Here is a 17,175-nt window from a genome sequence, read left to right as displayed (position 1 = left end):
GTGGGTTTTATTTCTGTGCAGTCATGTTTGAAAATGGAAATGGACTGCCTTCAAGACAACCGAACTTATGCTGACACTTTGAATAGGGTTTTTATGGTAAATGGTATTCAGAGGTGATTTTAACATTGCCTTCCCCTGAGGCTGAGAGGCAGTGACTGGCCCAAGGTCACCCAGTCAGTTTCATGGCTGTATGGGGATGCGAACCCTGGTCTCCCAGGTAGGGTTGCCAGGTCGGAACCATCCAAAAACCTGAGAAAATGGGGGCAGGCCCTAGTGATGTCAGGGGGCGGGCCCTAGTGATGTCAGGGGGCGGGCCCTAGTGATGTCAGGGGGCGGGCCCTAGTGATGTCAGGGGGCGGGCCCTAGTGATGTCAGGGGGCGGGCCCTAGTGATGTCAGGGGGTGGGCCCTAGTGATGTCAGGGGGCGGGCCCTAGTGATGTCACGGGGTGGGCCCTAGTGATGTCACGGGGTGGGCCCTAGTGATGTCACGGGGTGGGCCCTAGTGATATCATTAAACATGATACATTGTATCAACCACAGTTGCTTGGAGCATACCATTCAAAAAAAATTCTCTGGAGATTAAAATAGAAATCTTACCTAAAATAGGGCGTTCCTAGGTCCATCTGAAGTGACAAGGTCATTCTTTCTCACAAGCTTAGGGTGATGCAAAATGGAAATGGACTGCCTTCAAGTTGATCCCAGATAGGGTCTTCATGGTAAGCAGTACTCAGACAGAGGTGGTTTACTATTGCCTTCCTCTGAGTCTGAGAGGCAGTAACTGGCCCAAGGTCACCCAGGGAGCTTCATGGCTGTGTGGGGATTCGAACCCTGGTCTGCCAGGTCACAGTTCAACGCCTTTAGGGAACATTTAATCTAGCTTACTTGCTTCTGGCAAGAAGGGTTTACGTGCCCTCAGGCCAGGCCATTATTGGAAGAAAGGAGCTTAGTGTTGCAGAGACATTAGATGGGAGCACAGATAGATGCCCCTGAAGGCAGCAACTGTAAACATGCTTATTAAGGAACTAAGCCCCATAGAACTCAATAGGACTTACTTCTGAGTAGATATGGTTGCAGCCATGTTAAGGACAAGGGAGGGCATTCTAGGCAAAACAGACAAATAATTGGGTGTCAGGACAAATTAAACCAGAACTATCACTAGAAGCTAAAATGATGAAACTGAGGTTATCATACTTTGGACACATCATGAGAAGACATGATTCACTAGAAAAGACAATAATGCTGCGAAAAACAGAAGGGAATAGAAAAAGAGGAAGGCCAAACGAGATGGATTGATTCCATAAAGGAAGCCACAGACCTGAACTTACAAGATGTGAACAGGGTGGTTCATGACAGATGCTCTTGGAGGTCACTGATTCATAGGGTCGCTATAAGTTATAATCGACTTGAAGGCACATAACAACAACAACAAACCTCCCTGATAGACTGTGGGAATGCTGTGGACACAATATATTTCAACTTTAGCAAAGCTTTTGACAAAATGCTACATGATATTCTGATTAACAAGCAAGCCGAATGTGGACTGGATGGAACAGCTATTGGGTGGATCCACAGTTGGCTACACAATCATATTCAGAGTGCTAATCAATGGTTTCTTCTCAACCTGTGGGGGGGGGTAACTAGCGGGCTACTATAGGGCTTGATCTTGGACCCAGTGCTCTTCAACATTTTTATTAATGACTTGGATGAGGAGGGGCAGGGAATGCTTATCAAACTTGTAGATGATGCAAAATTGGGAGGAATACCTAATTCCCTGGAAGACAGAAACAAAATTCAAAGGGATCTTAATAGGCTGGAGCATTGGGCTAAAAACAGCAGAATGAAATTTAACAGGGATAAGTGTAAATTTCTACACCTAGGAAAAAGAAACCAAATGCAGTTATTAAGATGGGGGATACTTGGCTCAGCAATACTACATGCAAGAAGGATCTTGGGATTGTTGTTGATCACAAACTGAATATGAGCCAACAGTGTGATGTGGCTGCAAAAAAGGCAAATGCTATTTGAAGCTGCATTAACATTTGGAGGCAATATGCCTGTGAAGGCCAGTTGCGCTTATTTATTTTATTTATCTATTAAACTGATATCCCGCCCTTCCTCCCAGAAGGGTCCTGCTTGCAGGCTTCCTATTACGGTTGGGGTGAGGAACTAGATGTTCTTATGTCCTTAAGGGAACCTGAAAACTACTGAAAGGTACCAGGAGAACAGATGGGCCCAACTCCTGCTGTGCAGCTCCCAGCATGGGCAGATGAAGCAGGGTGGCCAAGGCAAACTAAGACTCCGAGCCCTGGCCTGAGACAGGATTGGACCAGATGCAAGGATCCGCTTCATTTACCCAGGAATGTTGGATACAGACCCATGGGTGCTCTCTAGCCCAGTGCTGTCTGCACTGGCAGCGGCTCTCAGGGCTTCAGGCAGGGGTGTCTCTCAGCCCTACCTGGAGATGCCGCTGAGGACTGAACCTGGGCCCTTCTGCATGCGCAACAGTTTCCCTAAAAATAAAGTAAGATTCCAGTCCTTATGGTTCTGAATGAAGGGTGATTTAAACAGGGAGCTGCTTTATACTGAGTTAGGCCATTGGTCCATCTGGTTCAGCATCAGCACTGTCTACAGCGACTGGCAGCGACTGTCCATGTTCTCTACCACTGAGTTACGGCCATCTTCCCTTGATTTAAAAGGGGGGGACGGGCTCTGGCCTGCAGGTCCCCCAATATCACCTGCTCCACAGGCTCTTCTCAGGCGGGAGGGTGTTCAGCACTGGACAGTCTCTGCTTGAGGAGAATTTTGAAAGTGCACATTGGGCAGGCTGGCAGCTGACCCAAGGCATCTTCTCCTCAGGCCACTGACCCACAGACAAAGCCAGCTGGGGCCTCAGGTTGATTTGGCTGCTGGTGGTCAATGGCTCTTGACAGACAAAAAGAGGCTTCCTACTCTGCTGCGGGGGGCTTTGCGCGCACACTGAGAGGTTTAATTTCCAGAGTCTTGAGTGGAGGCAACTCAATGCTGAAAAAAGACTAGAAACTTGTTAGCAGAGTTAGGTTTGGGATCAAGAGCAGACCCAGCGCTGATGTGTGTGTGTGTGTGTATGTGTGTCTGTGTGTGTGTGTGTGTGTGTGAGAGAGAGAGAGAGAGAGACTTTCCCTGTGAAGTAGCAGACTTTTACGCTGCAGCAATAACTGAGGATTCAGACTTAGTAAAATAAGGAACAGCTTGCTTCATTGAAGGAAATACACAATAGATAGGAAACGGATTCTAGTTCTAGTAAACTACCTGCATTGGAGGTTCATGGACCTGACAAGGCCTTTGCCCTCATGCTGCAGGTGAGAGAGACAAAGCAAAGACATCTCTTCTCTTCAAGAGACAGAGAAGAAGCAGGAAGGAGAGAGTTGGAAGGTGTGGTCGGCATTCCTAAGAGGTATCAGTTTTCAGGAAGGAAGATGAGCATATGACCAAAGGAAAGCCACAGCCTAGCAACCTGGAAGTCTCCTCTCTGTCTCCCTCCAGACGTGGAAACACCCAAATCGAGTTGCATTTCCACAATTCCAACACAAGTGATGCTTAAAATGGAAACTGTGATTTATCAGGGACAGGGATTAGGAAACAGACATTGTTCCTGGGGAACCTGGCCTGGTTTTCCCTGCCTTCCGTCTGCAAGATTCTTTCTTTATTTTAAGACCCACTCTGCACCCACCTGTTCCCTGGGCTGCCAGCTTTCTTTGGGTGGCAGCCAGAAATTCAAGACGTAGAACTTTCATTGTCACAGAGATGAGGGGACGGGCCTGTTCACCTGCTGAAGTTCCATACACACACAAACCCAGCTGGAAAAATCACATGGCAACCTCATCCTGCTATACATTTTGCTTATTTAAACATTTGGTTTTCAACAATCCAAGGAGCAGTGGCAGACATGGAACCACCAGCTTTCCACAATCAGAAAAGGAAGAGGGGGGCCCCGGGGTGTGAGAGTGTGTGTGTGTGTGTGTGTGATGGATTTTCTCCCCCAAGGTGTGGTGATGGCCAGAGACTGCTGAGCCCCATCTCTCAGGCCTCTCTCTCTCTCTCTGGCCTCTCTCTCTCTCTCTCTGGCCTCTCTCTCTCTCTCTCTGGCCTCTCTCTCTCTCTCTCTCTCTCTCTCTGGCCTCTCTCTCTGGCCTCTCTCTCTCTCTGGCCTCTCTCTCTCTCTGGCCTCTCAGGCCTCTCTCTCTCAGGCCTTTCTCTCTCTCTGGCCTTTCTCTCTCTCTGGCCTTTCTCTCTCTCTCTGGCCTCTCAGGCCTCTCTCTCTCTCTGAGGCCTCTCTCTCTCTCTGAGGCCTCTCAGGCCTCTCTCTCTCTCAGGCCTCTCTCTCTCTCTCAGGCCTCTCTCTCTCTCTCAGGCCTCTCTCTCTCTCAGGCCTCTCTCTGCAATCAGCCGCAGTCCAACCTGCTCCTGCCACCCAGCAGCCTTCTGCTTCCAAACGAGATTCCAAACTGCTCTATCGGCCGCGATGCAAACCGCAGCCAGAAACGCCCATCGCGGCCGCTCCTCCCACCCAGCAGCCATGCGTGTCAATCACGCATGCGTGCCTGAGGGGGAGGTCCAAAAGCCGGAGATCAGCCTCTTCACACTAAATATGGCCGGAGGCCGGAGACGGCCCACTTTTGCTGGAGACTCCGGCAGAAAACCGGAGACCTGGCAACCCTACTCCCAGGTCATAGTCCAACACTGACCCGGAGGAGGGGAGGGGAGGAGATTGGGTGGGTGGGCACTGGGCAGAGGGAAAAACCCTTTCCTTTCCAAAAGGAAAACGTTGTGAACAGTATCATTGCTTTCCAGCATTTCCCCCACCTTTTTATTCTACAGCAGGCACATGTAGCCTCCCACCCAAATTTAAAGCAAAGCTGTCCCTGGCCACATCCACACCAGGCCTTTATTTCACTTTGGAGAGTCATGGCTTCTCTCAAAGAATCCTGGGAAGTGTAGTTAGTGAAGGGTGCTGAGAGTTGCTAGGAGACGCCCTGTTCCCCTCACAGACCTTCAATCAGAGTGGCTGACTGTTAAACCAGTCTGGCCACTGGAGCTCTGTCAATGGAATAGGAGTCTTCTCTCGACACCCTTCACAAACCACACTTCCCAGGATACTCTGAGAGAAGCCATGACTGTCTCATGTGAAATCAAAGTCTGGTGTGGGTGTGACCCCCTGATTAGCCAAGCCCAACAGCTGTGAGGCTTTTAGAACACTGTCAGTTGGCTCTTACTGAGCATGCCCCGTGTTATCATAGGGGTCTAGCTAAAATTTATTAAATTAATTAAAAATCAGCCAGGCATTTTTTAAACCTTTAAACTGCAGAAGATGAAGGTCAGAGTATGGGGCAAGGTCAGTATTAGGATTACAGGTACTCTGTGAACATGGCTGAGTTTCAATGAATTTCAGCAGATTATGAGAACTCTCAGAGAAAAAAGTCCAAAAGGGCTCTGGTTTTTTCCCCTCTCTTTTTGAACTTTGAACTCTCTATTCTCTCTGTCTTTGTGTATCACCATGAAAATTGAGAGGGTTGTTAAGCAAGTGTTTCTGAGTTCAGGACTATACGTTATGTAAGGTTTTGTTTTGAAATGAGCTTATGGGAAGCATCAGAATGGCATGGGGGTATTTTCAATTTAACATTACGGAATGTGAAAAATCCACTCTGGCTATAGTATACAGCCACTCTCATGGCTGTATAATAAATAGTTCTTCGCACTATGTCCCCGGTTGTGGGATTCTGAGTTTTCTGCCTTAGTCATAGGAATCTTGTAGTTGGTATGGTATTGCATTTAGGAAGTCTTCACTGTCTTTTGTTTTTTTCTATTTGCATTTCATTTCCCTTTAACCTCACTCTCTTACATCCATAGAAGCAACAACAGTGGTTCCATGCACTCAGCTCAACCCCTTTAAACCCACTGATGATGCACCTTGTTGGTTGAATGATGGTTTGTTTCTTGCCCAATAGTGGTAAAAGAGAATTCATGTGCCGGGAAGTAAGTGTGGCTGCAACTGTTGTGTTCTGTGAAGGTAGAGCAAACCATGTGTGTTTTCTCTCTGTCAGTTATTACACAGGAATTGGGTTGGTTGTCACAGTGAGTTTATAGCAGCCCACAGGGTAGACAGAAAAGGGTTGAGAATCTTCTTACTCATTTCTCAGATCTCTTTCTGAAATGAAGGGTCAAATCTGTTAAGAAGTTTGGAGCAGCCATGTTAAAAGGCAGGGGCCAGGCATTCCAGGCAGAGGATTGCCAACCGTACTTGGATATGGATATTTTTTGCAGAGGATCCCTAGTCAGGCTTTATCAGTAGCACAATCCAAACTATATCTACTCAAAAGTAAGGCCTATTGAGTTCTATGGGGTTTAGTCCCTTAGTATCCTTAAAATTGCTGTCTTCAGGGGCATCCATCTTTACTCTTGAGTGTTGCCATCTAACATCTACACAACACTAGGCTCCCTTCTTCCTACAATGACCTTCTGGTGACTGGCCTGAGGACACTTAAACCCTTCTTGCCAGAAGCAAGTAGGCTAGATTAAATGTGCCCTACCCAGGCTCCATCTTTTAGCTAAGATTTCTATCTTAATTTCCAATCAGAAAAATGTTTTTGTTTGAATTGTATGCTCCAATGAACTCTGGTTGATGCTTAACATATCATGCTTAATGACATCACTCGGGCCACCCTCTGTGACATTGCTACGGCCCATGCATGTGACATCACTTGGGCCCACCCCTGAAATCCCAGGCTTTGGGATGCTTCTGACCTGGCAACCCTACTGTTGAACCAGACCACCTAGAAACTAAAAACTTTTTTTAATGAAACTGAGGGTCTGGAGTTTGAGGTAACTTAACCGGAGACCCAGAGAGGGCCCCTAAAATCCGAAGTGTTTAATAGAATGCGCTGTGGACCAGGAAATCCTGTTTCAGATTTCACACCAACCATGAACTCACAGTGTGCCCTCCAGCAAGCTGATCTTTCAGTCTTATCCCTGCTTGTAATAACCAGATAATAATACTGGCCTGTCTTATGGTGGTGTTGAAGAAAGTGCTGAGCAAATGTTGGTGAAGTGCCTTGTATACTGATGAAAAAATGGTATAAAATGCTCAGTCTATAATGTAAATACAATGGATGCTGCATTTTAACATATATCTGCTTAAATTTGCAATATATCTTTCAGATTCTTGTGGTAACCGGAGGATTAAGTTGCTGCTACTAAACCATCAGTTCCTTTAGTTGCATCTGCTTTTTCAAAAAACAAATTGCAACCATTACTATTAAACAGAGAAGTTTTTAAAACAGCATTAAAATGTTAATCTAAAAGCTGCAAAGCAGAAGGCAAATAAGACTGTCATAAACTATCAACATGTTTTACATGGGGTCTGATGTGTACTTTTTAAAAAAAAATGCTAGCTGGTATTGTCACCCTAGAGGAGTGAAGAGATTTTTGGAAACTCGGTTGTAGGTAGCTCTCTGAGTTTTTGATGCATATAGTGAACCAATTTTTTTTGTAAAGAAAAACTTTTCTCTTTCAGGGTGTGGGCACTGTAAGAAAATGAAGCCAGAATATGAGAAGGCCGCTGAGACACTCCATGCAGACAGTGATGTAAGTTAATTCCCTTTCCTAACTCTGTTTCCAAATGATCCTTAATAAATAACTGAAATCATAAAAATTGTTCTTTCTTGCTGCAAGAATTTCAGCTGTTCTTATCTCCCCAAGGGGCTGCAAAAGAGATGGTTGCAAAGTAGAATCTCATCGGTAATGCATGAGCTCTGCCAAAATTGTTAGCAAGAACATTCTGTCTTTAAACACAAACAAAACATTCATGGGGTGTTTATATATTCAGCTGTGGAGCCTTGAATTGTACATAATGTAATTGAGCCAAAATGCTGCACATAAATGTTTTGTCCCCTTCAGTAATTACAGAATTCATGTTTAACGCAAACGTAAGAAAGCACTGGCTTGCATTTAATGCTGTGCACTTGTAAGCTACTAAGGGTGTTCTCCTATTCTGTACATCTGTTTAAGCAGGTGTCACAGACTTTGACTTGATTTTTTGCCTACCTATATTGCATTCTAATAATGCAGAGAAGAATGAGGCATGACTGTTATCATTAATATAATTAAAGCCATGCACTAATAGGTCATGCAATAAGAGTTTGCCTTGCTACACAATCTGAGCACTTGAGACTTTGTCCTTTGGGTATTTTTATATTATAAATATATATTGCATTTTATGTGTTTTAATTGTATTTTATGTATTTTAATTTATTTTAATGTTTTTGTGATTTTACTGTTTACAATTTTATTATGTACGTGTTTGTTTTTATTTTTGTAAGCCGCCCTGAGTGCCCTATTATAGGGTAGAAGGGCAGGATAGAAATATTTTAAAATAAATAAATAAAATATTGGGAGCAGAGGGAGATTCTCACCTGCTGTCCAATGGTTGCAGACATAAGGGTGGGTAGAATTTTGCAAAACCAATAAGGTCATTAGGAGGGGTAGCTCTACAAATGAAAGTCTTTGTGAGTGTGCTTGTAGAAGCTCCTTAGTTGAGACCCAGGGCCATGCTAACACCATCCCAGTGTTGATTATGTATGTTAGCCAATTAATAGGTTCACAGCTAACCTCTACGCTCACTTTTCTTCTCTCTCCCTGCTTGTAACACACAGCTATAATGTCTTGTATATTGGATGGACATTTTCATGTTGATTTACCCTTAAAGCATGGTTTGTCTTAACAAAACTTGTTAAACTGTCCTGTTAGTGGTGGTGATAGAAAGGTTCAAGTACATATTGGTCTATATGCTTTGTACTTCCTTTGTAAACCCATTCTGGACTCTGGATGACTGGTCTGTGAATTCTTACTCTCCCATTTGCTAGATAGGGCAGGAGGACATTCCTCAGCAGGGATGACTCCTCCTACTGGTCGTGACAGGCAGGGACTCGAAGCTTCTTGGTCTCCTCTCCCGGGAGAGGAGTCGTCCCTCTCTTCAAACCGGCCCTGCCTGCGGTCAGTGAAGGTTGTTTGTTTGTTTTCTCTTCTCTACTTTCAGAGCTTCTTCTCCTTCAGTACTTTTTTTTTCTTCCTTAGCGTTTTTATCTTTGCTAGCTCTCTTCTCTCCTTACTTTTGTCTTACTTCCTGTCTGTTCTCCCTCCCCTTCCCCTGCCTTCTGTCCGTGGGTCTGGGGCTTGGGAGGATTTTCTGAACTCGGCTGGGTTCCCTGGCGTCGGACCAGAGCTTAAAGCAAGGCCGGAGCACGGCTAGCTGCAGTGTCTCAGCAGTAGCAGCAGCAGCTCAAACGGGAGATTCTCCCCTCACACCGCGGAGCCGCGTTTCCGCAACGCACACGTTTAGCGGGATCGCGGCTTCTGGCTCCCCCCTCACACCGCCTTCCTGGGAAGAACAAGGTTTGTCTCGGCTTCGGTGATCATTTTTAGCAAGAGATTGAGCAGCGTCCACCAAGGCAGCTCGCCATTGAAACGGCTTCATGCTCTCTTCCCTTAGTGCCGGTGTGTCAAGGCCGCCATATTTTGGCTTCACCCACTTCCTCCCCACCTTCCAGCCAAGAGCCCTGCCACGTGGGGGAGGCGAGGGACCTAGAGGAGCCACAGCAACATGGAGCAATGAATGTCCAACCAGTATTTTCTCCTTCCCTCAGCGTAGACAGCGGGGGGGGGGGTGAATCTGCTGGAAGAAGGTATGGCAGTTTTCCCTCCCCACTCTGTTTCCCAAGTTCATGACTTGGGTCAAAGAGCTTATCGTTTCTGAAATCAGTGGTTCTCTCCAACACATCTTTAAACATAAGAAGCGCAGACATTCGAGGAAGCACTCCCATAGGGGAAAGCGGAGGCACTTATCCCCCTCCACTGACTCCAGCAGGGAAGACGGTCATGGCAGTTCACCATCGCGATCCAGCCATTCCAGGTCCTCTTCCCTTTCCGATCATGAGTCGGGGGGGCTCACCCCCACCCACTGCGATAACACACGGTGAGCAAGTTAAGGTAGCGCCAATAAATGACAAGGATCCCCTTGGTGAGCTGGGTGGGGTAATGAGGTGCTCCTCCCCCCAGACCCACGCAGGCTCCTCACCCTCAATGGCTCACACAGCAGGAGCAGGCACAGTTGCCCAGGCAGGCCCCTGTCCTACAAGCGGAGCTGTTGGACTTCAAAGATCTACTCGAGCCGCACAGGGAAGAGGGGGAGCTGTCTGGTGAGGACATAGAGGCCCCCAGATACAACCTAGGCTTTTTGCTCCAGAGGTTTTTCAGCCACTCCTGTTGAAGGTGCACAGAGTGCTGCAGCTGCCAGAGACAGAGGTAGGATGCAAGGGATCCACCCAGTCAGCCTCGGCAGGAGCTAAAAAGGCTTTCCCCTCCAAGGACACCAAGCAGGCTACTGTTCCCTTTCCCCAGGCATTTGATGACATGTGGGGTGCTGAATGGTCATCACCATGCAAATCAAAGCTTACCTGGCAAGTGAGCAAAGAAGCATTATGTCTTTGCTGACAGGATCATGGCTACGTTTTCCCACAGTGGATCCCCGCCTATTGCTGCCCTTGCAAGTTCCACAGTGATTCCAACAGAAGGACCAATGCGATAAGTGAGTCAAAGGAGCTCTTCGCAGGAGTTTTGAACCAGATGTGGTCGCCTTCAGAGCAGCGGCCACTTCTTCAGTTTTTTCCAGAGCAGTCTTTATGTGGGCTGAAGAGTTGGGGGCACGGGACAATGTCCCAAAATTCGTTAAGGTTTAAAGAAAGTGGTTTATGCCTCTGCTCTGTCAGCTGATGCATCCATGGATGCCATACAATTTGCGGTGCTGTCTATGGCTGCCTCCACCGTGGCACGATGTAACATTTGGCTCAGGCAGTGGGCAGTAGATGCAGGGTCACAGACTCGCCTCACTGCCCTACCCTTCTCAGGTTCTAAGCTATTTGGTGAGCCCCTCGAGGCTCACCTGGTGGAAACGAGGGACAAAAAGAAAGCACTCCCTATGGCCAAAAAAGAGGAACGGAAGGGCAGACAGAAGCAGTTTTTTCGTTCCTCAAGACAGCCCTCTAGATTTTGCAGTCAGCCTTCCAACAGGCTTCGCTGGGGCAGACAAGACAGAGGGGGTGGGCATGTTGGATATGTGTGTACGTGCATATGTGCCTCACATGAGTAGCAGAGCAAGAAAATGTGATTATGGGGTTAACCCAGCCAGGATGCGCGCCAAGGACGTTGGCTGGCAGCTGTGCCCAGCGAGGCCAGTCTTATCTACTTAAGGCTGGCGAGAAACCGAAAGCTCTGTGGGGGAAGCTGCTTCTGTGTGAGTGTTTGTGTTCTGTGGAGAAAGCAGCTCTGTGGAGGGAAAGTGAAACCGTTTTGTAAGCTTGCATGCCTTAATGTCTGAAGTAAAAGACTCTTAAACTAAGTTCTTTGTCTGTGGATCTCTACACGTCTTGCTCTTCAATTGTAAAGTCCTGGACACGCAATATATCCGCACACACCAACAGGGCACACTTCCTCCACTAAATTGGGAGGCACCTCCTTCTCCTTGGGGAGGCCCCAGAAGGGCACCCGAAAGGGCCCCTCCTCCTGACTGGCAGTTCCCAGAAGCCTCTTGCAGGGTGGGAGCAAGCCTTCTAGAGTTTGCCCCCCGCTGGAGAGACATCACCTCAGATAAATGGGTGCTGGACACAGTGTCCATGGGATATGCCATAGAGTTTGTTCAAATTCCACATGACCAGTTTCGACCCACCCCAAGGTCTTGAAAGCCGGAGAAGCACCGGCTCTACCTAGAAGCTATTCAGCATCAGCTGAACATTCGGGCGATAGAGCCTGTAGTTTCCTCAGAGAGGAAATCAGGGGTCTATTCAATTTTTTTCTTAGTAGACAAAAAGAATGGCGATACAAGGGCTATTTTGGATCTCAAATGGGTCAACAGGTGGGTGGCCAGGAAACACTTCAAAATGGAAACCCTTCGGTCCATAACTGCAGCCCTAAGAAAAGGGGATTGGATGGCCTCTGTGGACCTCTCTGAGGCATATCTACACATTCCAATTTGCAGACAGCACAGGCGCTTTCTCCAGTTCTCATATGACTACAGACACTTCCAGTACCGAGCTTTGCCCTTTGCCCTTTCCTCAGCACCAAGGGTTTTCAGCTATGGTGGCACATCTCAGAACAATGGGGATCTGCATGCATCCTTACCTGGATGACATTTTGGTGAGAGCACCATCCAGGGACCAGTCACGCACAGACACCCATCTCACCTTGGCATGGCTCCAGGGGCTGGACTTCATAGTGAACTTGGAGGAAGAGCATGCTGACCCCATCCCAAACTATTCCGCACTTGTGGGTGGTCCTGGACATGCAACTTTTCCACATGAGGCTCACCGAAGAAAGGGCTTCAAGACTTCAGCTGCTTCTTCAGAAAGCGGTTTCATTACCAGAAATGGACCTGATGAGTCTAGCCTGTCTCTTGGGGTCAATAGTCTCGGCATACAATGTAGTTCAGTGGGCCCACTTTCACTCAACAACACTACAACAGATCCTTCTGCCCTACCAGGAGGCAATTCTTCTAGGACACAGACGCTCAGTCTCCATTCCTCCGACAGTGAGAACAGAGCTCTGGTGGTGGCTGGAGCCTCAGAGGTTGGTCCAAGGGGTCAGCCTGGAAGATCCTCCATGCGTAGTCATGACCTCAGACGCAAGCTCGTATGGATGGGGGACTCACCTGGACCACAACGTAGCCCAGGGTACATGGTCAGTAATGGAGACGGAGCTCAATATAAATGTATTGGAGTTACGGGCCATCAGGCTGGGCCTGCAGGCCTTTGCACCAGAGATCAAGGGGAGGCATGTCCTCATATGCACCGATAACTCATCTGTGAAAGCTTGTGTCAACAAACAAGGGGGCACAAGATTGAAGGGCCTAATTCTCAAGGTGGAGCGTTTGTTCAAATGGGCGGAACGGCATCTTGCCTGTCTGAAGGCCGAACACCTGGCAGGCACAAACAACTTTGTATCTGACTGGCTCAGCAGGACAGCAGTCGAGGCAGAATGGCAGCTGAACCCAGCAGTCTTCCAACAGGTGTTGCTCAGGTGGGGAGAACCAGTAGTGGATCTCTTTGCCACACCTGAAAATGCACAGCTAGACAAGTTCTGCACAAGAACACCGTGTCACCAGGCTCAGGGTGCAAATGCCCTCGTTCTGCAGTGGCCACAAGGCCTCCTGTATCCCTTTCCTCCGTTCGGGCTGATACAATGCACAATCCAGCGGGTTCGGACATTGAAGGCAGAAATTATTCTCGTGACACCGTATTGGCCTCAACGTCCCTGGTTTCTAGACCTGCTGAACATGTCAGTCGAGACACCATGGCAGGTCCCCATTCGAACGGATCTTCTGATTCAGGGCCCAGTCTGCCACCCTTGAGCAGAGCTGTTCTGGCTAACAGCTTGGCAGCTGAGCGGTTGTGGTTGAGTGGTAAGGGTTTTAAGGGGAAAGTGCTTGACAAGCTGCTGGCTTCGCATAGACAGTCCACGAACAGGGTTTACTCGTCCACGTGGAAGGTTTTCTTGTCTTGGTGTTCTGCAAACACAGTGGAACTTTTGTCTCGAGATGTCAGTGGCCCCCTGGGGTTTCTCTAGTTGGGCCTAGATAAGGGTCTGAGCGCAGCCACCATCAAGAGACAAGCAGCAGCTCTTAGTAATATTTTATTAAGCCTAGGGGGCCTCCGCTTTCCTCCAACCCATTCCTTAAATGTTTTCTGAGAGGGGTGACACTTGTTTCCCCACCAGTGATTCACAGGTTTCCAAACTGGAACCTTATTTGGGTGTTGATGGCATTAACAGGACTGCCATTCGAACCAATGGCTACCTGTCCCCTGAACCTCTTGACATTCAAAACAGTTTTTCTGGTATCCATTACTTCAGCATGCAGAATTTCTGAGTTGGGGGCATTGTCCTCGGACCTCAACTGTGTGTGTGCCACCAGGACAATGTGGTCTTCTGACCAGACCCGGCATTCCTACCTAAAATCAATTCTATTTTCCATTAGTCACAGGAAGTGGTTCTCCCTTCTTTCTGCCCCGCTCCCTCCTGTGCCCAGGAACGTAGATGGCACTCCCTTGATGTGAGGAGGGCTGTTTGTTTCTACCTAGAACGTACCTTAGAGTTCAGGAGGTCAGAGGCCCTCTTCATGGCCTTCTCTGGGAAATCAAAGGGGTGTAAGGTGACGACCTGCTCCATCTTGCGCTGGCTCAGAGTGGCTATAGCACATGCATATGAAACGCTGGGTAAGGAAACTCCATTGGGTACCACAGCACACTCAATTAGGGGGGCGGTGGCTTCAGCAGGATTTAAGGGAGGTTTCCCGATAACAGATATCTGTAGGGCGGCTACATGGGCTTCTCCACACACCTTCATCAGGCACTACAAAATAGACTCCTCCTCATCAGCCGATGCTGCATTTGGCTGGAAGGTGCTGCCCCCTTGTTAGAGGAATCCCACCCAGAGTTCTCACTGCTCAGTCATATCCCTACTGAGGAATGTCCTCCAGCCCTATCTAGCAAAAATGGAAATTTTACTCATCGTGAACTTCTATTTGAAGATAGGGCTGGAGGACATCCCACCCACCTCTCATTCCTCTGCTTCGACTTTCTGGAGCGGGGAGTGGGGGAGTTAGGGCTTCTGCCAGCGCTTTACATTTGCACACGTTGTTTAGTATTGTGTGTCTTCCTTCCTGTGTGACCTTTCCCCCAGCATGTTGGCTCTGTGTTGGTCTGTCACTTTTCTGCAGCTATTTCCTAGTATAGGCTTCCACTTTAGGGATGTCTGAATGGTTGCAGATATGGGGCCTGAGGAGTTGTCCTGGCTCTGTCAGTTCAGTCTGGAGAGAGGGACGCCTCCTCCCCTGAGAGAGGAGACCAAGAAGCTTTGAGATCCTGCCTGTCACGGCCAGTAGGAGGAGTCATTCCTACTGAGGAATGTCCTCCAGCCCTATCTACAAATAGAAACTCATGGTATGTAAAGTTTCCATTTTTAAGCTTACAGCTGATGATTTACAGTGACAGGTATTGCTTTATATTGCAGAGACCAGGTGTCCTGGCTGCAGTAGATGCTACCATCAACAAAGCTGTAGCAGAAAGATTTCATATATCAGGATTTCCGACACTCAAGTACTTCCAGGATGGAGAAGAGAAATATATTTTGCCACACCTCCGAACACAGAGTAAAATTGTTGAATGGCTCCTAAAGTAAGTGGCATGCACCAAACATGTTCACAATTAACAGATGGTTGCAATTAAAAGGCTTTCAGCAGCTCCATGTTTTCTTAGTTGAATCTTTTATTTAAAATGCCCCATTTCCAAATTGTGGTGTCCCACAGACAGCTAAATAGACGTGGGCTATGTTTAGCCTTGAGGCAATTTTAGGTACCAGGCTATGGTCTGAAGGTACATAAGGCAGCTCCCTGCTGAACCTAAGCAGGGTGAAGTCTGGTCAATGCCTGGATGGGAGCCTGGATGGGAGACTGCCTGGGAACCATATGTAAGCCGCCTTGGGTTTCTATCATGAAAAGAAAGGGGGGGGGTATAAATGAAATAAATAAATAAAAGTTGTAATTCTTTTACAAACAAAATGGTTTTTGTTTTCAAATATCTTAAACTTCAGAGAGAACAGCAAACATCCTGCACTTCCCAAGCTGTTGATTTTAACCCACTTCAAATCCTGGTTTGAATTCTTGATTTGGAGGAAAACTTTGGTTTGTGAGAGGAAGGGAATCATAACAGCTGTGGAGAGTAGGCATCGCACAACCTTAAAAAACATTCCTATTCCACCAAACCATGGTTTGGAATAGAGGTGGGAAACCTTTGGCTCACAAGGCCATTTTTCTCAAACCATGCCCACATTCCTCACAACTGATGTCATATTTGATGTCAGGTGTGGAGCAGGTACAGACACAGCTGCCAGTGCACAATTGGGAGTCTTAAAGTGCACTCCTGACTGTGCATTGGCAAGGGAAAATCAGACTTTGACTCTATCACCCATTAGCCAAAGCCTTGCCTGCACAGGTAGTGCCTATATAAAGATGATGGGCCGTAGAGCTGAAGCCTTCTTGACTGACTCCCTGAGTGAGTTCTTTGTGGCGAACTTGTGTGCACAGCCAAAAAAGCAGGCATCAGCTCAACCTCCCATCAGATGATGCGCAGGAAAGCCAAAGTCTCTTTAAAGCACCATGCATCATTGTGATATCAGGCTATTGAAAGGTGGGTGGCTAGGATCTGATCTGTTCCAGAGACCCAAAAGTGGTCCCCAACCCTGGTTTGGAAGATTGGGAACATTATATCTGAAATAACCCAGTACGTTGTGTTTGACTATGCCGCTACCAAAGTGAAAATATAGATGTTACAACCCCAGAGCCTTCCTTTTTATGAGGAACTGTTCAGTGAATGTGCAGAATCTGGCAGCAGCAGGTGAACCAGTGATGTCAATCAGAAAGGCAGGGACAGAGTAGCGACCAAAAGCAAACAGAGTATCAATGCAAGGATTTAGAGTCTGCATGTGTGTGTGTGTCTGTATATAGATATAGATACAGACACACACACACACACAGAGATACAGGATCACCGGACTATCTGTGTTTTTTATTTTGTTTTGCATCTAGGTAAAAAAAAAGTTGCTTTTGGAAAAATAGCATATTTTACCCCAAATCGTAACATCCCCACCACTTTGATAGATGTAGAAAAATGTGCTAAGCCTTAGTTTAAATACATATTGAAAACTGTGTAATTCTAAGAGGCAGGACTTACTGGTGGTGGCATTCTTGTTGATGGTGACAGAACAGAGCTTATTCATTATGAAAGATGCCAATTAGCCCAGGGCAAATTGCATCATTTTGAATCAAATGGTAAATTCTTGAGTTAAAAATGCACATACTGCTGTGCTGTGTGTCTCTTGCATAAAGGGGGAAAATACAAAAATGTCCTTTGGCAAGAAGGGTTGTGAATTCTTCTCTTGTTGAAAAGGTTGAAATTTGCCAGGTTGGCATTAAGGGTGCATAAAAAGACCTTTCTTATTATTTTGAAAACTACTTGGCAGTGCTGGATTTTAACTGCATAATTGGGATATATGTGCCTTGAGGCATATACCCTCTACATTTGAGCATCTGAGTTTTA

The 17,175-nt window shown here is 47.1% G+C and overlaps 1 protein-coding gene across 6 annotated transcripts in view; it reads left to right on the top strand.

The window, feature by feature from the left end:
- Window positions 1–17,175, top strand: part of PDIA5 (protein disulfide isomerase family A member 5) — a 271,149-nt gene that overhangs the window by 183,786 nt on the left and 70,188 nt on the right. For all 6 annotated transcript variants that reach the window (XR_009760542.1, XR_009760541.1, XM_061609090.1 and 3 more), the window contains 2 exons: window positions 7,551–7,621; window positions 15,092–15,255. Coding sequence is in view for 4 of the 6 variants with exons in the window: in XM_061609090.1 (XP_061465074.1) it covers window positions 7,551–7,621; window positions 15,092–15,255 (235 nt within the window). In the remaining 2 variants the exon portion in view is untranslated. The remainder of the gene's footprint in view (window positions 1–7,550; window positions 7,622–15,091; window positions 15,256–17,175) is intronic.

Source organism: Rhineura floridana, chromosome 2 (genome assembly GCF_030035675.1).
Source record: "Rhineura floridana isolate rRhiFlo1 chromosome 2, rRhiFlo1.hap2, whole genome shotgun sequence".
Taxonomy (NCBI): Eukaryota; Metazoa; Chordata; class Lepidosauria; order Squamata; family Rhineuridae; genus Rhineura; species Rhineura floridana.
The sequence above is the reverse complement of the archived record's forward strand: the minus strand, read 5'-3'. Positions and strand labels throughout refer to the sequence as shown.